This window comes from Hemiscyllium ocellatum, chromosome 45 (assembly GCF_020745735.1).
Source record: "Hemiscyllium ocellatum isolate sHemOce1 chromosome 45, sHemOce1.pat.X.cur, whole genome shotgun sequence".
Lineage (NCBI taxonomy): Eukaryota > Metazoa > Chordata > Chondrichthyes > Orectolobiformes > Hemiscylliidae > Hemiscyllium > Hemiscyllium ocellatum.
Genome location: NC_083445.1, coordinates 2,304,601 through 2,327,790, shown reverse-complemented (window position 1 = coordinate 2,327,790; position 23,190 = coordinate 2,304,601). Strand labels below are relative to the sequence as shown.

The following is a 23,190-nucleotide window of genomic DNA, read 5'->3' as shown; positions in this document are numbered from 1 at the left end:
AGGCCAACCTCCCATCTACAGAATCCATCTACCAGGCCCACTGTCAAAGAAAGGCCGCCAGCATTCTCAAAGATGCATCTGATTCTGGCAATGTTTTTCTGTAGCCTCTACTATCCGGGAAAAGGTACAGAAGCCTGAACACACTCATCAGCCAGTTTCGAAACAGTTTCTACCCTACTGCTGTTAGAATACCGAATGGACTCACAAACTCTTAACATTTGCCTGTACTTGTGGTTTGGTTTTTGCTGCTGTTTACCCATTATTTACTATCGATACTTCTTAACCCTGTGATCTGCCTGTATTGCTCACAAGACAAAACTTTTCACTGTGCCTTGGTACACATGACGATAAATTCAAATTCAATTCAATTCAACTCTTCCCCCATTGTCAGCCCCTTTATATCAACCTCAGCTCTTCATTGTGCAATCTCTCTAACCTGCTTCCCTCTCTAACTGTCCCACAATTGTGCTCGTCTCCTGAATATTGTATCCCTCCACCCTATCTCATTTTTCTGGATTTATAATTTGAATGCAATAGTAGTTCACCCAAATTTTGTCCTCGATATGATGTTGATCCACAGAGAATGACAGCTCTTTGATTCATGATTAATGAATGAATATGAGACCTCAATTTATATAATGTGGATAAATGTGAGGTTATTCAGGTTGACATGCAGGTGTAGCAGGCAGTGAGGAAGGCTAATGGCATGCTGGCCTTCATATCAAGTGGATTTGAGTATAGGAGTAGGGATGTCTTGCTGCAGTTATACAGGGCCTAGGTGAGGCCACACATTGAGTATTATGTACAGTGTTGGTCTCCCAGTCTGAAGAAGGACATTCTCACTATTGAGGGAGTCCCGCAAAGGTTCACCAGACTGATTCCCGGGATGGCAGGACTGACATATGAGGAAAGGCTGGATCGACTGGGCTTGTACTCACTGGAATTTAGGAGAATGAGGGGGGAGTCTCATAGAAACATAAAATCCTGAGGGGACTGGACAGGCTAGATGTGGGAAGAATGTTCCTGAGGTTGGGAAAATCCTAGGGGCCATAGTCTAAGAATAAAGGGTAAACCATTCAGGACTGAAATTAGGAAGAATTTCTTCACCCAGAGAGCTGTTGTTGTGGGCTCAGTGTCAGACTGCTTTCCCACAGGAAGCTGTTGGGGCCAGTTCATTACTAATATTCAAGAAGGAGGTGGATGTGCCCCTAGTTGCTAAAGGGATCAAGGGGGGTGGGAAGAGGGCAAGAGTGGGATTCTGAGATTTTGTGACCAGCCATGATCATATTGAATGGCAGTACAGGCTCGAAGGGCCAAAAGGCCTAGTGTACCTGTTTTCTATATTTCCCTTTTTAATTATTTTACTGCTCACAATCAGCCTGTTCAAACTATCATTGGTCTCTTTAATCTGCAAACTTCAGGGAATTAAGCATGAAAGCACACAAAGATGGAAAGGCTGCCATACCTAGTAAATATTCCAATGTGATTGTGGATAGTATGCTGTTTGCTCTTTCTGCAACTGTGACCAGGGATTGGTCGAGGCACGTCTGTGTGCAGCAAGAGTCAGCATTTTCAGGAGAGGAGGGAAGAAAGAGAGAAAACCACATGCAGTAGTGGAGCATTTGTGAGAAATCCCTGAACTGCACCAGCAGAGAGCTGGGCCTGCTTCCTAGCAGACAGGATGTGGTTTAATGCAAGATGGGGCAGCTCATTAACTGGAACGTGATTCAGGCTTATTTAAATATAAAATGTCTGCTTGAAGCATCTTGCCTTGTCTTTCCATCCCCTGTCAGCGCACAACCAATTCTCTGGCTACAAATACTTTCTGCATTAAGTGTGTTTTCTGAGTTGTGAAGATGATATTTTGTGGGTACTTCTATCCCCTTCACATGTTCACTTAACAATGAGCGCAGCAGGAAACTTGTGGCTTAAGCACAACATTTCTAAAAAGTCCAGTCGACCGAAAGCAGTCTGACACTGAGCCCACAACAACAGGAGCCACTGCACCTGTTTCAGTGCCTTCAGATTTCGCCTTTCCTGCTCCCAGGGCCCTGGGCTTGGCCAGTGACTGTCTTATATACAACTATTCAGATGGCCATTCCCTATTTCTGAACATGCGATGGCTGGCTATTTGACCACGGGAGGCATTATTGCTAAGCAGGTTCTGTCTATACAGTACTCAGACCAATCACAATGCTCAGGGCTTCTATGTCACTTTAAATAAGGTTAATCATCTAGCCCTCTGGTCTCACCCTGGCTGAACTCAGCTTAACTGATCTGAGAGGAGAAACTGAAACTGGGATTTTCCTGGTGTGTAAAAGTCACAAGCCTACATAATAACAGTTATAGCACCTTTAACATTTCAAAACCACCCAAGGTACTTCACAGTAGTGATACCAAACAAAAATTTGACATCAGGCTGTGCTTGGAAATTTAAAATAGGTGACTAAGAAGGAGGCTTTCAGGAGTGTCTCAAAGAGAGGGCTTCTGCAGGATGTGCATAATGCCATTCAAATGGGTTGCTTTGTCTTGATGGTGTCAAACCTCTTCAGTGTCGTTGGAGCTGCACTAATCCAGCCACGTGAGGAGTATTCCATCACATTCCTGACTTGTGTCTTGTTGATGGTGGACAGGCTTTGGGGAGACAGGAGGGAAGTTACTCATTGCAGCAACCCTAATATCTGGACTTGTTCTTGTAGCCACTGTATTTATAAGGCTGGTCCAGTTCAGTTTTGGGACAATGGTAACCACTATGATGTTGATAGAGGGGTTCAGTGATGGTTATGCCATTGGATGTTAAAGGGCAATGGTTGTAATGCCTTTTGTTGGAGTTGATCATTGCCTGGTATTTGTAAGGTGCCAATGAAACTTGCCAGTTGTCAGCTCAAACCTGGATCTTCTTCAAATTTTGCTGCATTTGAACATGGGCTGATGTCTCCTTTCAACTGCATGGTTGCAGTGAGTCAGGAAACTCTAGTTCAGAGTCAGAGAACTGGGTTACAATACGTACAGGAGAATTCCACAAGACCAGTTTTATGTTTCTTAAAGTTTTGATGTCTGGTGGGGACAGGACAGGACTTTGGGTTGTGAACTTTAACAAATGTAATTGGAAGCATGTGACCAGTAGTGAGCCACAGCAATTGATACTGGGATCCTTGCTATTTGTCATGTATATAAATGACTTGGATATAAATGTACAAGGTATAATTAGTAAGTTTGCAGATGACATGAAAATTGTTGGTGTTGGTGACAGTGAGGAGGGTGGTCTCAGGCTGCAGTCTGATATTGATCAGCTGGTAAATTGGGCAGAGGAATGGCAGAAGGAATTTGATCTCAATAAGTGTGAGGTGATGCAGTTTGAGAGGTCTAATAATGGAAGGATTTACACAATGAATCGTAGATCCCTTGGGAGTACTGTACTGAGGAACAAAGGGATCTTGGTGAGCAAGTCCATAGATCCTTGAAGGTGTCACTACAGGTAGGTAAGATGGTGAAGAAGGCATATGGAGGTCCACCTTCATTAGCCAGGATGTAGAATATCAGAACAAGGAAGTCTTGTTACTACTTCATAAAATATTGGCTAGGCCACGATTATACGGGAGAAGATGCAGAGGAGATTCACCAGGATGTTGCCGGGATAGAAACTCTCTGTTATAAGGAGAGACTGGAAAGGCTGGGTTTGTTTTCCCTGGAGAAGAGGAGGCTGATTGAGGTTTTCAAAATCATGAGAGGCACAGACAGAGTAGATCATGAAAACCTCTTTGTCATGGTAGATGGGTCTAGGACCAAAGGGCAGAGGTTTAAAGTGAGAAGATCTGGGGAAAAGTTTTTCCCCCAAGAGGCTGGTAGAAATATGGAACATGCAGTTTGAGAGGGTGGTGGGGGCAGATAGTCTCGCAATATTTAGGAAGAATCTGGATGAGCACTTAAAATGCCAGGGCATTGTAGGCTATGGACCATGTGGAGGGACATGGGATTAGTGTAGTTTGGTGTTTACTGGTTGGCATAGACAGACTGGCCTGAAGGGCCTGTTATTGTGGTGCATGGCTCTGTGAAAGGAAAAGGTCACTGAGGATAAGCAGCACTTACAGAATATGTTGAAGGCAGAATATGGTTGAATATATGCTGCCAGTGAGCTGCCTTTTTGTCAGCTATGCCATGAGTTTTGCATTATTAGACATTATTAAGTGCCGAAAAAGAACTAAACTTAAGCAAAATCCCCTTATGTGAGTATGAGAGGAACGAGTGTGTTTAGAGATTGCTGAGACTATGCAAACTTGTTTCCTGCAGCATTTGGTAATTGCTCAACCACATCAACACACTAGCTCAGTCACTCTGTCATGATTTTAAGGTGTGTCTTGTTAGGCCTAACATGCTTAGACAGATAATGACAAGGTTGCATAGATCTGGCTTCTGTTCCCTCATGTTTAGAAGATTGAGGGACAATCTGGTTGAGGTGCTTAAAATTAATTAAAGGTTCAATACTATAGACATGGAGAAACTATTCCCCTGGTACTGGTGGGGGAGGGAAGGGATGGAACCGAGAGCAATGGTCAGTCTGGAAGCACCCCTTCAACACACAAAATGAAAGGGAAATGTGCAACTCTCTTCACTAAAGACTGTAGGAGTGTTAATAATAAGTTATTCAACTATTTAAAAATACTTGTGTAAGCTAAGGGTATTAAAGGATTTGATCAGAGGCAGGTGAAAGGAATTCAGAAAGTAAGATGAGCAGTTGAGGCAAATTTGGGAGTTTGAGTGGACAGGACCAAGTACGTTTGTCTATATCCATCTCATGAGAACATTTGTAGACACATTTAAGATAGAACAACTTTTCAGGATTTATATTCAACAATTTTTCTCACTTACCAACATCTGATGATTTTGGACATGAGGCCTCGATAAATAACTCGAATGTCCTTTCTGGGCTTTCTCTGTAAACAAATATACATGGTGAAGTCACAGCATGATCTGGAATAAAAAAGCCTTCTCTAACTCCTCAACACTGACTCAAGCTGGGTATTGAGGCCCTCTGACAGCCAATGGTAACTAAGCCTTGTGTACATGAACTTCAGACATATCTCAGAACATCCCACACACTTTTACACACTCTCACATACTTTCTCTTGCTCTGTCTCTCACACATACAAACTCTCACATTTGCAGACCGTCTCTCAGACACACTCACAGTCATGCAGACAATTTTTCTCTCTCACATACACAAAGACAGCCCTGACTGCCTGGGGTAGACAATCTGAAAATCAAGAGTCATGACAAAGTGAAAATATGATTAAACCAATGATTTGCTAAATGTCACTTCACCTGATGAAAGGGCTATGCTCTGAAAGGTTGTGATTTCAAATAAACCTATTGGACTATAACCTGGTGTCATGTGACTTCAGATTTTGTCCAGCACCGGGACCTCCACATCAATCCTTTAATGATGACTGAAGATTATCGTTACATCAATTCTCATTCTGAAAGGTTACGGTTACATTAATTCTCAGTCTGGAAGGTTATGGTTACATCGATTCTCAGTCTGAAAGGTTATGGTCGCATCGATTTTCAGTCTGGAAGGTTATGGCTACAGCGATTCACAGTTCGAAAGGTTATGGTTACATTGATCCTCAGTCCGGAAGGTTATGGTTACAGCGTTTCTCAGTCTGGAAGGTTATGGTTACATCGATTCTCAGTCAGAATGGTTATGGTTATATTGATTCTCAGTCTGGAAGGTTATGGTTACATCGATTCTAAGTCTGGAAGGTTATGATTACATTGATCCTCATTTTGGAAGTTTATGGTTACAGCGATTCTCACCTGGTAAGTTATGGTTACATCGATTCTCAGTCTAGAAGGTTAGGGTTACATCGATTCTCATTTTGGAATGTTACGGTTACATTGATCCTCAGTCTGGAAGGTTATGGTTACATCAATTCTCAGTCTGGGAGCTTACGGTTACATCGATTCTCAGTCTGGAAGGTTATGGTTACATTGATCCTCAGTCTGGAAGGTTGCGGTTACATCGATTTTCAGTCTGAAAGGTTATGGTTACATCGATTCTAAGTCTGGAAAGTTATAGTTACAGCGATTCTCATCTGGAAGGTTACGGTTACATCGATTCTGAGTCTGGATGGTTATGGTTCCATTGATCCTCAGTCTGGAAGGTTATAGTTACATCGATTCTCAGTCTGGAAGGTTATGGTTACATCGATTCTCAATCTAGGTCATGGTTACATGGTTTGTGGGCGGCATGGTGGCACAGTGGTTAGCACTGCTGCCTCACAGCGCCTGAGACCCGGGTTCAATTCCCGACTCAGGCGACTGACTGTGTGGAGTTTGCACGTTCTCCCCGTGTCTGCGTGGGTTTCCTCCGGGTGCTCCGGTTTCCTCCCACAGTCCAAAGATGTGCGGGTCAGGTGAATTGGCCATGCTAAATTGCCCGTAGTGTTAGGTAAGGGGTAAATGTGGGGGTATGGGTGGGTTGCGCTTCGGCAGGTCGGTGTGGACTTGTTGGGCCGAAGGGCCTGTTTCCACACTGTAAGTAATCTAATCTAATCTACATTGATTCTGAGTCTGAAAGGTTGTGGCTACATCGATTCTCAGTCTGGAAAGTTACAGTTACATTGATTCTCAGTCTGGAAGATTATGGTTAAAGCGATTTTCAGTGTGGAAGGTTATAGTTATAACGATTTTCAGTTTTTCATTCACTGGTTCAGCATTTTCCATTCGAGATACTCTGAAGGTGTTTACTCCCTTTTCTTTTCATGAGTTGATTTGCGTAAATAGCGGGGAGAACAGCTACCTGGAGACTCTCTGTTACTGCCTGCACAGGAGGGAGAGCGTGGTTTAGATGTATTCTCTTTGTTTATTGAGCATACATCCTGGTTGTGGTCACCTGGCTAGGGATTATTTAAATGGTTATATTATGCTGAACTCTCCTGTGTCCACAATAATTGGTCCTGATTGAAAAACCAATAAAAAGACTGTCTTTCGGCAAAACTATCCAGAATACACAGAGGTGGTGCTATTCTATCCAGAGTACACAGAGGTGGTGCTATTCTATCCAGAGTACGCAGAGGTGGTGCTATTCTATCCAGAATACACAGAGGTGGTGCTATTCTATCCAGAGTACACAGAGGTGGTGCTATTCTATCCAGAGTACACAGAGGTGGTGCTATTCTATCCAGAGTACACAGAGGTGGTGCTATTCTATCCAGAATACACAGAGGTGGTGCTATTCTATCCAGAATTGTCCCTCACTGTTTGTAGATACAACTCACAATTGTCCCAGTTACTCATTTTCAAAACGTCTTCAGCAGTTCCTTTGGTTTAAAATAGTATCTTTCCCCATTTTAGTCCACAGTCCAAATCAAAAGTAATATTTACATGCTTCTATATTTAGGAGACATGAGAGATCATGCCTTACAAATTTGTTTTTTGATGAAGTGACCAGAACATTTGATGAGGGCAGAGCAGTAAATGTAGCCTATATAGGTTTCAATAAGGCCTTTAAGTTCCATGTGCTAGGCTGCACCAGAAGGTTAGATCACATGGAATCCAGGTCAAGCTGGCAAACTGGACACACAATTGATGAGATGGTAGGAGGCAGAGAGTAATAGTGCAATTGTCGGATTGGATGCCTGTGAGTGGAATACCTCAGTGGTCGATGCTGGGCCCATTACTGTTCGTTATTTATATAATTTATTTGGATAAGAAAGAAAAAAGCATGATTAGTAAGTTTGCAGATGGCACTAAAATAGGTGGTATCGTGGACATTGAGGAAGGTTATCAGAAATTGCAGCAGGACCTTGATCATCTGGGGATGTGGGCCCAGAAATGGCAAATGGAGTTTAATATAGATAAGTGTGAGGTCTTAAATTTTGCAAAGTCAACTAAGGTAGAAGTTTCATGGTGAATGGTAGGGCTTTAAGGAGCGTATGGAACAGAGGGATCTTGGCGTTCAGGTGCATGGCTCTCTGAAAGTGGAGTTACAGACAGACAGGGCATTGAAGAAGGCTTTTGGCACACTGGCCTGCATCAGTCAGGGCACTGTGTATCAAAGTTGAGAAGTTATGTTGCAGTTATTCAGGGCATTGGTGAGGCAGCACTTGGAGTATTGTGTTCAGTTTTGGTCACCTTGCTACAGGAAGGATGTCATTTAACTGAAAACAGTGCAGAAGAACTTTACAAGTTGTTGCCAGGACTCAACAATCTGAGTCATAGGGAGAGGTTGAACAAGAGAGGTCTTTTTCCTTTAGAGCGTAGGAGACCGAGGGGGGATCTTATTGAAGTGTATAAGATCATGAGAGGCATGGATTGGGTGAATGCACTCAGTCTTTTTCTCAGGGTTGGGGAATCATGGACTAGAGGAAATCAGTTTAAAGTTAGAGGGGAAAGAATAAAAGGGAACCTAATGGGCAAACTTTTTTACACAGAGGGTGGTACGCATATGGAATGAGCTGCCGACAGAAGTGGTTGAGGCAGATACATTGACAATACTTAAAAGGCATTTGGACAAATACATGGATAGGAAAGGTTTAGAAGGATATGGGGCCAAGTGCAGGGAAACAGACGTCACTGCCAGTCCGCGAGGCGGTCAGGTCTGCCAATCAGAAATTGGTGTGGAGGCAGAGCCGAGGAGTCAGACATCACACAGAGCCGTGGGAATACGGGACTCCATAGTGAGAGGAACTGAAAGGGGTTTCTACAGCAACAGGTGGGATTTGAGGATGGTGTGTTGCCTTCCTGGTGCCAGGATTAAGGACATCACAGACAGATTGCAGAAAATCCTCAAGGGCGAAGGTGAAGAGCCAGACGTAGTGATGCACAAATGATGTCGGGAAGAAGAGGAGGGACATTCTACAGTGGGACTTCGGAGAACTCGGAAGAAGGCTGAAAAGCTGGACATCCAGGGTGGTTATCTCTAGTTTGCTTCCAGTTCCTCAGGCTGGAGAGGACAGGAACAGGGAGATAATGGACTTGAATGTGTGGCTGGGGAACTGGTGCAGGAAGCAAGGATTTAAATTCTTGGATCACTGGGGTATGTTTAGCAGTAAGGATAAATTATAAAGAGGGATGGGTTGCACCTTAATAGTTGGGGGACCAGCATTCTGGCAGGTAGGTTTGCCTCTGCAACACAGCTGCGTTTAAACTAAGTAGTGGGGGGGAGGGGATAAACTGGAAGTTTAAGAAGGAGGTTAAAGGGAAAGTTAGAACAAGAGAAATCAAGAAAGACAACGGAATCAATGGGGCAGAAAAATCAAAAAAGGATCATGCTGTAAGGTCAAGTGAAATAGGGATTGACAGGAAGGGTGAGGGGAGTAACAAATTAAAAATATTATAAATGAATGCACAAAGCATTAGAAATAAGGTGGATGAGCTTGAGGCTCATTTGGAAATTGGCAGATACGATATTGTGGGGATAACCAAGATTTGACTTCAAGTGGACAGGGCCTGGGAAATGAATATTCAAAGCTATACATGCTATCGTAAGGACAGACTGACTGGCAGAGGGGGTGGGGTGGCTCTGTTAGTAAGGAATGATATTCAGCGCCTTGCTTGGGGGGACTTAGAATCAGGGGATGTCGAGTCTGTAAGGATAGAGCTGAGAAATTCTAAGGGTAGAAAGACCCTAATGGGAGTTATCTACAGGCCCCCAAATAGTAGCCTGGATGTAGCGTGTAAGTTGAATAAGGAGCTGAAATTGGCCTGTCACAAAGGTATTACTACAATTGTTATGGGGGATTTCAACATGCAGGTAGACTGGGAGAATCAGGATGGTATTGGACCTCAAGAAAGGGAGTTTGTGGAGTGCCTCCGAGATGGATTCTTAGAACAGCTTGTGCTGGAGCCTACCAGGGAGAAAGCAATTTTGGATCTGGTGTTGTGCAACAAACCAGATTTGATCAGGGATCTCGAAGTAAAGAGCCATTAGGAGGTAGTGACCATAATACAATAAGCTTTAATCTGCAGTTTGAAAGGGAGAGGGTAGAATTGGAAGTGACAACATTTCAGTTGAATAAGGGGAAGTATGGAGCTATGAGGGAGGAACTGGCCAAAGTTCAATGGTGCAATACCCTAGCAGGGATGGCAGTGGAACAACAATGGCAGGGATTTCTGGGTATAATGCAGAAGATGCAGGATCAGTTCATTCCAAAAAGGAAGAAAGATCCTAAGGGGAGGCAGGGGTGGCCATGGCTGGACGAGGGAAGTTAAGGGCCATATAAAGACAAAAGGGAAAAAGTATAACATAGCAAAGATAAGTGGGAAACCGGAGGACTGGGAAGTTTTTAAAGAACAACAGAGGATAACTAAAAAGGAAATACGCAAAGAAAAAATAAGATACGAAGGTAAACTGGCCAAAAATATAAAAGAGGATAGTAAAGGCTATTTTAGGTATGTGAAAAGGAAAAAAATGGTTAAGACTAAAATTGGGCCCTTGAAAGCAGAAACGGGTGAATTTATTATGGGGAACAAAGAAATGGCAGAAGAGTTGAATTGGTACTTTAGATCTGTCTTCACTGAAGAAGACACAAGCAATCTCCCAGATGTAATAGTGGCTGAAGGGCCTGAACTGAAGGGAATTTATATTAGGCAGGAAATGGTGTTGGAGAGAATGTTAGGTCTGAAGGTTGATAAGTTCCCAGGACCTGATGTCTGCATCCCACGGTACTGAAGGAAATGGCTCTAGAAATCATGGATGCATTGGTGATCATTTTCCAATGTTCTATAGATTTAGGATCAGTTCCTTTGGATTGGAGGGTGACTAATGTTGTCCCACTTTTTAGGAAAGGAGGGAGAGAGAAAACAGAGAATTATAGACCAGTTAGTCTGACCTCAGTGGTGGGAAAAATGCTGGAGTCAATTATAAAGGATGAAATTACGACACATCTGGATAGTAGTAACAGGATAGATCAGAGTCAGTATGGATTTATGAAGGGGAAATCATGCTTGACTAATCTTCTGGAATTTTTTGAGGATGTAACGCTGAAGATGGACAAGGGAGATCCAGTGGATGTAGTATATCTGGACTTTCAGAAAGCCTTTGATAAAGTCCCACATAGCATGTTAGTGAGAAAAATTAGGGCACATGGTATTAGGGGCAAAATACTGACATGGATTGAAAATTGGTTGGCAAACAGGAAACGAAGAGCAGTGATAAATGGCTCCCTTTCAGAATGGCAGGCGGTGACCAGTGGGTACCGCAGGGATCAGTGCTAGGACTGCAACCTTTTACAATGTACATTAATGATATAGATGAAGGTATTAAAAGTAATATTAACAAATTTGCTGATGACACAAAGCTGGGTGGCAGGGTGAAATGTGAGGAGGATGTTAGGAGATTACAATGTGACCTGGACAGGCTAGGTGAGTGGACAGATGCATGGCAGATGCAGTTTAATGTGGATAAATGTGTGGTTATCCACTTTGGTGGCAAGAACAGAAAGGCAGATTACTACCTAAATGGAGTCAAGTTAGTTAAAGGAGCAGTACAACGAGATGTAGATGTTCTTGTACATCAGTCAATGAAAGCAAGCATGCAGGTACAGCAGGCAGCGAAGAAAGCTAATAGCATGCTGGCCTTCATAACAAAGAGGAATTTTGAGTATAGAAGCAAAGAAGTCCTTGTGTAGCTGTACAGTGCCCTGGTGAGACTGCACTTGGAATATTGTGCGCAGTTTTGGTCTCCAAATTTGAGTAAAGACATTCTGCCTATTTATGGAGTGCAGTGTAGGCTGACGAGGTCAATTCCTGGAATGGTGGGATTATCTTACGCTGAAAGATTGGGGCGACTGGGCTTGTATACCCTTGATTTTAGAAGGCTGAGAGGGGATCTGAGTGAAACGTATAAGATTATTAAAGGATTGGACACTCTAGAGGCAGGAAGCATGTTTCCGCTGATGGGTGAGTCCCAAACTAGAGGACACAGTTTAAATATAAGGGGTAGGCCACTTAGAACAGATTTGAGGAGAAACTTCTTCACCCAGAAAGTGGTGGGTGTATGGAATGCTCTGCCCCAGAAGGCTGTGGAGGTCAAGTCTCTGGATACTTTCAAGAAAGTGTTGGATAGAGCTCTTAAGGATAGTGGAATCAAGGGTTATGGGGATAAGGCAGGAACAGGATACTGATTGAGGATGATCAGCCATGGTCATAATGAATGGTGGTGCTGGCTTGAAGGACAGAATGGCCTACTCCTGCACCTATTATCTATTGTCTATTGAAATCGGATTAGCGTGGACGGACATTTTGGTCAGCATGGACCAGTTTGAGCCAAAGGGCCTGTCTCTGTGCTGTAGGACTCTATGACTATGACTCTGCAATACATTATTCCAAAAATGTGTGCTGTCACACTGAGTTTCACATGTGGAAGACACTGCTGCACATGGACCTTAGAACTATTCTTTCTCAAAGAGTCTCCACTTCCTCATCAGAACTCCGTTTGTAATAGGTGAAAGTGAGGACTGCATAGTTAAGAGTGTAGTGCTGGAAAAGCACAGCAGGAGCTGTGAAGATGTGCTCCTGATGAAGGCCTTATGCCCAAAACGTCAATTCACCTGCTCCTCGGATGCTGCCTGACCTGCTGTGCTTTTCCATCACCACACTTTCAACTCCGTTTTTAATAGCACTCTAGAACTTCATTAGATTTGGCATCAGTATGAGCTATCCGTGCTAACTTAAAATGTAACTCCAGACCTCAGACTCAGTGAATGAAGAACACTTTCACTGCTGAACACTTCCTTTGAATTATCTCCATCTCTCAGGACGGTTTCTCTAATTTCCACTTGTGTTATTTCTGAGAGCTCTGGCGATGGACTTCCTTTAGTAATTGCTCTGGTCACTACAACAACAGTCAAATACCTGGAACCTGCTCCTGTAACTGTTCTGTCTCTTTAACCTCAGACTTTCCATGATAATGAGTGGAGCTATATCCTTTGCCTAGTCAAGTCATGACCATGGAACAAGTCAACTCTGTCCATGATGGTTTTTTTAACAACTCTGCACAAATTGCACTGATTTATACAATGGAACTAGAACTTACTCTCCACTTTGACTTTCCTTTCACTGTCTCAAGGAAAAAGTATATCCCTCCAGTAAAATCGTTTCAGCATCCTCTAACTCCCTTAGTATAGTTACAGTTTGGTTATATTGTTTTGACAAAAAATCTTTTTTTTTGACCTTATTCATTCCTCCTGTACTCACAGCAGTATTTACTACCAGTGTTATGCTGTAATCAAAGCTACAATTTCATCGATGGTATTTTCCTTTTGAGTTCTCTTTTTGGACTCACTCTTGTGAACCCCAGTAAATGTGGTTACAACTCCTGATGCTCATATCTAACTGTCAATATTGCTTGTTTAATCCTTTCAAATTCAATGTAAATTTCCTTAAATTTCCAAGCTTTTGCCTGTATGCTCCTGGTACTAATTCACATGCATCCAGAATACCATCATAATCCTTAACAACCCACTCTCATAATGCAGCATACCTTCCCTGTGGTCCTCTGTATGTCAATTTACTCTGTGTGGGCAATACCTAGTTTCCTTCAGCCACTTAATCAGGTTTGCCTTTTCTCAAATGGCATACAGAATGCCTCCATATTCTTTTCCTCAAATTTTGGTAGGGCGTGTACAAACTGAAACATTTCCTTACTGGACTCTAAGATTATGATAGGAATTTCCCTATAACTTTGGCTTCAGTCTAAGCAGTCTTAACTGCTTCACTCTAACAGGTTTATTTGAAATCAAAAGCTTTTGGAGAGCTGCTCTTTGTCAGGTGCAGTGCCCCATAAGCTTGTGATTACAAATAAACCTGTTGGACTATAACCTGGTGCCATGTGACTTCTGACTTTGTCTACCCCAGTCCAACACCGGCATCTCCACATCATGCTTCATTCTCAGCTTTGATTCCTTTTTTTCTCCCCTGCATCTCTAGTTCCATCCTTCTCATTTCAATTCCATCTTGCTTTCCGTATCTTTCTCAGCCATCTCTAGCATCTTAATTTCTTTTTCCATTTCAACTGACATTAATATTTCAACATATTTAAAATGATTCCAATATGAACAGACTCTCATGTTTCACTATATGGAATACATCACTCCAATGTCTCTATTAAGTCCAAATTCTGTGCTAGTCCTTCAATTATTTCTAATATCTTAGCCCTTGTGAATTGTGGTTGCTTTTAAATTCATTAGAGGCAGCTTTGCCACTTCTCTTTGAGCAGTTTCTAGTGCAACCTTTTTGTCTGTATAAATCTGGTGTTCAATCTTTTAACCGTTATCACTTACTCTAACTCTACATCCAATCTTACATTGTCTTTGTTACAAAATCCGGGATGTGCCTCCAAACAATGTCATATTTCCCTGAGATAGTGAGCTGGAAATCAAGCTCCAGTATTCCTGTCACTGTTACAAATGTAACCACTTGATTAAACCACCAATTGGCCAATTTTACATAACTCTCTCATTCAGGTTAAAAGAAAACACACATCAAATTTCTTTTCCCTCAATAACAGGAAAACAACTATGTATTATAATTAAACTATGTTTAATTGGGTGTACATGAATTTGACAATGACTCTGAATTTGCGAGTCTGAGAACGTTTGTAGCTCAGGTTGAGGTTCTGGTTGTAAGTTTGCTCGCTGAGCTGGAAGGTTTGTTTTCAGACGTTTCGTCACCATACTAGGTAACATCATCAGTAAGCCTCCGAATGAAGCACTGGTGGTTTGGTTCATTTTTCATTTGTGTGTTTAGGTTTCCTTGGGTTGGTGATGTCATTTCCTGTGGTGATGTCATTTCCTGTTCTTTTTCTCAGGTGGTAGACATGGGATCCAAATTGATGTGTTTGTTGATAGAGTTCTGGTTGGATTGGTGGGCTTCTAGGAATTCTCTGTATGGCTGAGGATGGATGTGTTGTTATAGTCAAACTGGTATCCTTCCTCATCTGTATGTAAAAATACTAGTGAGAGTGGGGTTTTTTGTGGCTAGTTGATGATCATGTATCCTGGGGTGGCTAGTTTTCTGCCTATTTGTCCAATGTAGTGCTTGTTACAGTTCTTGCAAGGTATTTTGTAAATGACATTTGTTTTGCTTGCTGTCTGTATGGGGTCTTTCAAGTTTATTAGCTGCTGTTTTAGTGTGTTGGTGGGTTTATGGGCTACCATGATACCAAGAGGTCTGAGTAGTCTGGCAGTCATTTCCAAGATGTCTTTGATGTAGGAGAGAGTCGCGTTTTGTCTGCGTGTTTGGGTTTGTTGCTGAGAAATCAATGGACTGTGTTCATTGGGTACCTGTTCTTTTTGAATATGCTGTACAGGTGATTTTCCTCTGCTCTTCATAGTTCCTCTCTGCTGCAGTATGTGGTGGCTTGTTGAAATAATGTTCTGTAGTTCAGTATTTGGTCCGTATGTGTTGTTTTCCTGTAGATGCTAGTTTGAAGATCCCCATTGGCTGTTTGCTGTACTTTAACATTTAGAAATGGCAGTTTATTGTGATTTTCCTCCTCTTTTGAGAATGTTATGCCAGTAAGGGTCTTGAAGGCTTCCTCTAATTTGTTTCATTTAGTGCTGACGAAGGTGTCATCCATGTAGCAGACCAAAGTTTGGGCTGCATGGTTGGCAGAGCTGTTTGTTCAAGTCTCTGCATTATTGCCTCTGCTAAGAACTTGACTGTGAATGTGAAAACATATGTGTGTGTGTGTGTGTGTGTGTGTGTGTGAGCGAGTGAATGACTGACTGAGTGAGAGTGTGTGTGTCAACATGAGTGTTAGTATGTTTCTAGCACCAAGTAGATCACCAGCGTTTACTCCTCCTTAAGGCTCAGCCTTATGGATCAGCAATTCAGAATCCCCCATTCCTGCACTGAACTATATTTCTCCCCTACATCCAGCCCCAGCTGATAAAATGGTTAATATACCCACGAGCTCCATTGTGGCTGGCTATCGTTGCCCTCAGGATCGTGCTGACAGAGCCTGTAGCAACCGAAGACATGTTTTTCTTATTCTCTCCTTTTCAGCCTTACAGCTTCCATTCTTCACAAACTCACTACAACAAGATAGATTTGTATAGTGCCGTTGAAGTAGTGAAACATCCCAAGGTGCTTCCCAACAGTACTATAAAACAAAGCATGATACTGAGCCATATAAGGGGTTTATGAGGTCAGATGATCAAAAGCTTGCTTAAATAGGTAGGTATTACAGGGTAAGCAAAGTAAAAGGCATACAGATTTAGGGCAGGAATTTCAGCACAGAAATTCAACTTGCTTGCATCCATCTAAAATTATGTACTGATCTTTGGTCAAGTGAGGTTCTTCCTTCAAGCAAACATTCTATTCCTGCCTTGCTTACAAACATTCCAAGGAATGGGGGAGGCTATTTGTCAGAAAGCAGACGCTGGATAATCTGCCAAAACTTTCCTCTTCTCACCCAGCACTGTTGTTAAATAAGCATCACTCCTACATGTCGCATCGGCTGACTGAGTAAAGCTTAGAAAATGAACCTGAAGGAAGGAAGGGGGGACAGCTGCTCATTACTAAATCAGTCCAATCTTCATTCAATGGGGATGTGGTAGATTGGGTTTAAAGTGAAACCTAATCCTGTTCTCATCTGATTTCTATACACCTTCCAACTGTCCATAATTAGCATCTGTCCATTCCACATCAACCATAGCTGAGCAGGAATTTCCCTTCAGGGATGACTTGGTATCAGATCTGAAATCATTCTTTTTCTTACAGTCAGAGCCAATCACCCCAGGTCAGGCAAGATTAGATGAATCAGCACTTGAAATAAACCAGTACTCTGGTGTTCTGTGTGGTTAATTATTTGTTAACTAATCCACCAGGTCTTTCCTCATTTAGTAATTGTCCAGGAGGTGAAGAAGCATCCAGCTTCCCTTCCTCTGTCATCCTTGTTGGCGGAGTAAGGGAAGGCTACAAAAGACTCAACCTGCTGTTTCCCATTGAAAACCTAGAGTCCGTCCTTGTCACAATGGCACTAGAGAGTGTGTTAATATAGCAGTTAAACTCCTGTCACTGTGATTGCTGTATTACTGACATAATAAAAAAATTGGTTGAATTGATTGTATAAGAAGGCAGATACAAGATCTACAATGACTGTGTGGATGAGAAGGCTTCTCATGCCACCACATTAACACTGAGTGGATAGAACAGAATAGAAATTTATTGTCATGTGAAGGGTTCCTGACTCAATATGTATAAAGGCCGAGTAGAGCGGAGGCCATATTGGATTTGGAGCTTGGCAACAAACCATGCCAGCTATCAGATCTCTCGGTGGGAGAGCATTTCGGTGATAGTGATCACAACTCCCTGACCTTTACTATACTTATGGAGAGGGATAGGAGCAGACCGTATGGGAAAGTATTTAACTGGGGGAGAAGGAATTACAATGCTATTAGGCAGGAACTGGGGCAGCTAAATTGGGAACAGATGTTCTTGGGAAAATGTATGACAGAAATGTGGAGGTTTTGGATGTAGGTCTGCTCGCTGAGCTGGAAGGTTCATTTCTAGACGTTTCGTTACCCTACTAGGTAACATCTTCAGTGGGCCTCAGGCAAAGCAATGCTGAAAATTCCTGCTTTCTATTTATATGTTTGGGTTTCTTTGGATTGGTGATGTCATTTCCTATAATGATGTTATTTCCTGTGGTGAAGTCACTTTCTATTCCTTTTCTCAGGGGTTGGTAGATAGGGTCTAACTTGATGTGTTTGTTGATAGAGTTCTGGTTGGAATGCCAAGCTTCTAGGAATTCTCGTGCATGTCTTTGTTTGGCTTGTCCTAGGATGGATGCGTTGTCCCAGATGAAGTGGTGTCTTTCCTCATCCGTATGTGAGGATACTAGTGAGAGAGGGTCATGTCTTTTTGTGGCTAGTTGGTGTTTATGTAAGCTGGTGGCTAGTTTTCTGCCCGTTTGTTCAATGTACAGTTCTTGCATGGTATTTTGTAAATGACGTTAGTTTTGCTTGTCTAGGGTCTTTCAATTTCATTAGCTGCTGTTTTAGTGTGTTGGTGGGTTTGTGGGCATTGTGGAGGTTGTTTAGGGAGCACTTGCTGATAGTGCTGGACAGATTCATCCTACTGAGGCAAGGAAGGGATGGTAGGGTGAAAGAACCTTGGATGACATGAGATGTGAAACACCGAGTCAAAAGGAAGAAGGAAGCTGACTTAAGGTTGAGGAGGCAAGGATCAGATAGGGCTTTAGAGGTTTACAAGGTAGCCAGGAAGGAACTGAAGAATGGACTTAAGAGAGCTAGAAGGGGGCATGAAAAAGCCTTAGTTGGTTGGATTAAGGAAAACTCCAAGGCCAATTAGGGATAGGTCAAGGGTAGGGCCAATCAGGGATAGGCCAAGGGTAGGGCCAATCAGGGGTAGAGGAGGGAACTTGTGTCTGGAGTCAGTGGAGGTAAGAGAGGTCCTTAATGAATACTTTGCTTCAGTATCCATTACTGCGAGGGACCTTGACGTTTATAAGGACGGTGTAAAACAGACTGATATGCAGAAACAGGTTGATCTTCAGAAGGAGAATGTGCTGAAAAATTTTGAAAAACGTAAGGATAGATACTTCCCCTGGGCCAGACAGGATATACCTAAGGTTACTACAGGAAGTGAGGGAAGTGATTGCTGCGCCTTTGGTGATGATCTTTGTGTCTTCACTGTCCACTGGAGTAGTATCAGATGACTGGAGGGTGGGAAATGCTATTCCCTTGTTCAAGAAAGGAAATAGGGATAATCCTGGGAATTACAGGCCAGTCAGTCTTACATCAACGGTGTGCAAATTATTGGATAGGACCTTGAGAGACAGGATTCATGATTATTTGGAAAACCATAGTTTGATTAGAAATAGTCAGCATGGCTTTGAAAGGGGCAGGTCATGTCTCACAAACCTTATTGAATTCTTTGAGGATGTGACAAAACACAATGATGAAGGTAGAGGAGTGAACGTGGGTACATGGATTTTAGCAAGGCATTTGATAAGGTACCTCATGGTAGGCTCATTCATAAAGTCATGAGGCATGGGATACAGGAAAATCTGGCTGTCTGGATACAGAATTGGCTGGCCCACAGAAGATAGAGGGTAGCAGGTGATGGAAAGTATTCATACTGGAGCTTGGTGACCAGTGGTGCTCCACAGGGATCAGTTCTAGGACCTCTGCTCTTTTTGATTTTTATAAATAATTTGAATGAGGGAGTGGAAGGGTGGGTTGGTAAGTTTGCTGATGACGTGAAGGTTGGTGGAGTGGTGGGTAGTGTGGAGATCTGTTGTAGGTTGCAACAGAACATTGACAAGATGCAGAACTGGGCTGATAAGTGGCAGATGGAGTTCAACCTGGAAAAATATGAAGTGATTCACCTTGGATGGTCAAATTTGAATGCAGATTACAGGGTTAAAGGCAGGATTGTTGGCAGTGTAAAGGAACAGAGGTATCTTGGGTCCATGTCCATAGATCCCGCAAAGTTGCCACTCAAGTTGATAGGGTTGTATTGAAAGCATATGGTGTGTTGATTTTCACTCACAGGGGGATTGAGTTAACAGCAATGAGGTTATACTGCAGCTCTGTAGAGCCCTGGTTAGACCACACTTGGAATATTGTCTTCAGTTCTAGTCGCCTCATTATAGGAAGGATGTGGAAGTTTTATAGAAGGTGGAGAGGAGATTTACCAGGATGCTGCCTGGACTGGAGGGCATGCCTTCTGAAGAAAGGTTGAGGGAGCTAGGGCTTTTCTCATTAGAGCGAAGAAGGATGAGAGGTGACTTGAAAGAGGTGTGCAAGATGATGAGATAGAGTGAACAGCAGAAATAGCTGTCACTTGGGGGTGTAATTTTAAGGTTGATTGTAGGAAGGTTTAGGGGAGATGTCAGAGGTCAGTTCTTTATAAAGGGAATGCTGGGAGTGCATGAAATGCACTGCCAACAGTGATAGTAGAGTCAGATACATCTAAATGACTCTTGGATAGGCACATGGAAGGTAGTACAATGAAAGGGTATGTAGGTTAGGAGATCTTAGACTAGGATAAAAGGTTGGTATAACATTGAGGGCCAATGGGTCTGTACTGTGCTGCACTGTTCTATGTTCTACATGTACTTTTATTTGAAATATACAGTGAAACGTTTTATAAGTCACCACACCACGGCACCAGAAGTCATATGTAATAAATTGGTAAATTCACACAAATCTCAAGGACAACAAACAATATGGAGATGGACAGGGTGCTTGAGTTCTGGATGGACAGGAGGAGGGAGTACTTGATTGCTTTGTTGTAATGTGTAATTGTATTGTGCACCATGTCTTTTAGCTCTTAATGTAACTGTTTTGTTTGCTTAGTTTAGTGTTGAGTAACAACACTAGTTGTGAGCTGCAGTACTGTACCAAAACTGGTAACCCTGTTTTTAGAAACAACATTGAAAGAAACACTGAAACCATAACTCAACAGAAAGGAAGTATGATCAATATGAAGGAAGAAGGTGGGGGGATGGATCACTTCTGAATCCAGCTTAAGCTAAGTCCTAGTGTTAAACCTGGATGATAATAATGACCCACAACAAGGGGGAAGTGAGGATCAATCTGAAAAAACATTGGTGGAATGGGGCATAAATAGACTAACCAAATCTAATGAGAAACAGAGAGGTTTGCCCTCTCTGAAGTAGGAACCATTCAGGGATCACACTCTGGCCTGAGGGGAGGAGGCCAGACTAGAAGAGACTTGTCTTCAGATTGATCCAATCTGCTCATGATAGTTGATAGTTGCTAATGAGTGGAACAAATGCACCATCTGAAATAGAACAGGCATTATTAAGGAACAAGATAGTGGAAAATGAAGAAGGATCACTGAACCCAAAACTCAATTCTGCTTTCTCTCCATAGATGCTGCCAGATCCACTGTGTTTTTCCAGCAATTTCTATTTTTGTTTCTGATTTCCAGCATCCGCAGTTCTTCAACGGTTTTTTTTGTTTAGTATAAGAAAAAACTTCTCTATGTTTCTGTTTCCTCTGTTCAGAATCTTTTATTTTCAACCTTTGGAGATTTAGCTGGCTTATACTGGAGTAATATGACAAATCTTGAGATTATATACAGCAGATGGACTGTGCACAAACAGCACCATCAATCTTGGATGGAATAGCTTCTTACAAACTACTCTGTTGAGTGAGTTTAACATCTGCTCTCTGTGCTACTTCAAAGCTTACTACTTCTGAGAATGACAGTTTTGTTGTTTGAAAAAAAAGCTGTCAGTTTTTTTTAGTGTAATCTGTATTGTGCATAGAAAATATGATAAATTAAGGTTGCACAACAGGATGACAGTAAGAATGATCTGCATCAATCAGTTCACAAACCTTCATGGAAGGTACGAATCTCACACCAACTTCCTTTTCAAGCAACCATTTTGTCATAACTCAATTTCTTGTACAGACTTAACCTCAGGTGTACAGACAACATTACCATCTCCCAATCCTTGCTCACCAATTACATTTGTTGGCAAAGGCTAAAGTATTAGCTTAGAAATATAAAAAAGACTTTAAAAAATTATTACTTAAATGTATGTCAACAATACAAAACTACCTGTTAACTCAAGCAACTGCTAAACTGTGGTTTCAGCTCCTTCCTTTCAAACTCTCTACTTGTCTTCAAACACCTAACTGTCACTTGAGCACCAGCTGAGTAGAACAAATTTAGAGAAGGAAACCATTCATCAGGCAAATTTAAAAAAATATATCACAGTCCTGTAATCGCATTGGAATTGATTGAGTCTCTTACTTGATTCTGGATCCCATGTTGTCTACATGATCAGTCTTCCCAGCTGCAAAGAATCCTGGTCTGGATATGGATAAATCATAGAGTTAGGAAATGGTGGGGATTGTGGGGAAATGGGGAAGGGGAGAGGGGTGGAAGGGGTGATGGGGTGTTTAGTATTGGATCTAACAGTTTTCTGCCAGCATATAATGCTGCAATCCTTCCGTTACGCTATAGGAAGTACGATGTGTGACGTGCCACTCAGAGCACAGTCACTCTATAGTGACACTGCAGGCTCAGTCCACAAGCTGAGATGTAGACTTCTGCACCATAATCTCTCTCTACAACAACCTTCAATATATTCCAATTTTAACAATCATAAAGATACAATAGTGTATGTGATATGGAAATGTAAACATGTCCTGAAGAATTTCAATGTAGGATCACTGCCCAACAGGGGAATGAAAGAAGAGGTGAAATCCATCACAGAATTAAAGTTTCAAGTCAGTTGCACTTTCATTGATACAAGTTCAAAAACAAAAGCCAGTCATTTCCTCTTGATTCCTTTTAACCTGGTGCGCAGAGGTTTAAAAATTCATCCTCCCTTTCACTAAATTCATTAAAATCAAATAGTCATCGATTGAGGGGAATGACCAGCAATTCAGAAAGGATCAGATCTATTTCTATCAGGCACCATCTTAAGAGCAGCATGCTGTGAAGTAGAAACTGGACACCTTTCCAGCAGTAATGCCACAGGATAAGTGAGTAGACGCAGGAATAAGAACAAAATATTTTGCTTTTGTAAAAGGAGGAATGGTGTTGTAATCTGAAGATTCGAAGGAACAATTTGGAATCTTTCATTAATTGGATTGTGGGCATTTTTGTAAACGTCGGAAAGGGGATTGTTTGACCTTCTCTCCTCTAGTTCTCCTCGACAGGGTAAACTCAGGAAGAACGTTCCTCCAACTGGAGAGTCTAAAACCAGGGGTCACAGTTTAAAGATGTATGGTAGGCCATTTGAGACTGAGATAAGAAGAAATTTCTTCAGCCAAAGAGTGGTGAGAATGCTCTGCCACAGAAAGTGGTTGACATTTAATGTTTCAAGATGGGCCAAAGGGATAAAGGGTACCGGGCAAAAGTGGGACGAGGGGACTGAGTTGGATGAATAGAGGAGCAGACTCAAAGGGCTGAATGGCCCACACCTGCCCCTACTTTCTATGTTTCTGTGTGAAAGAAATGACATATTTCTGAGATATGATTCCACAGGGACCCAGCCTCTGGCGGCATTCAAGATGGCAGTGACGTAGTGGGCAGTATCTGGGCTCCTTTGCCTGGGGTTCATCCACTCTGTCCACCTTTTTTTTATTTCTTTTCTTTTTCACTTTTTATTTGTGCTTCTACTTACCTTCGATGGAGAGCTCAGTCATGGCGGTACTGGTGGTGACAGCATTG

General features: G+C 42.3%; 1 protein-coding gene across 2 annotated transcripts in view; it reads right to left on the bottom strand.

Moving 5' to 3' along the window:
• The window catches only part of LOC132835863 (DENN domain-containing protein 1B-like), a 63,601-nt gene extending 41,678 nt beyond the window's left edge, over window positions 1–21,923 (bottom strand). For both annotated transcript variants that reach the window (XM_060854959.1, XM_060854960.1), the window contains exons 1-2: window positions 21,763–21,923; window positions 4,870–4,934 (exon numbers count right to left, since the gene is read on the bottom strand). In XM_060854959.1, coding sequence (XP_060710942.1) covers window positions 4,870–4,934; window positions 21,763–21,779 — 82 coding nt within the window. In that variant the 5' untranslated portion in view covers window positions 21,780–21,923. The remainder of the gene's footprint in view (window positions 1–4,869; window positions 4,935–21,762) is intronic.
• Between the last annotated feature and the right edge of the window lie 1,267 nt (window positions 21,924–23,190).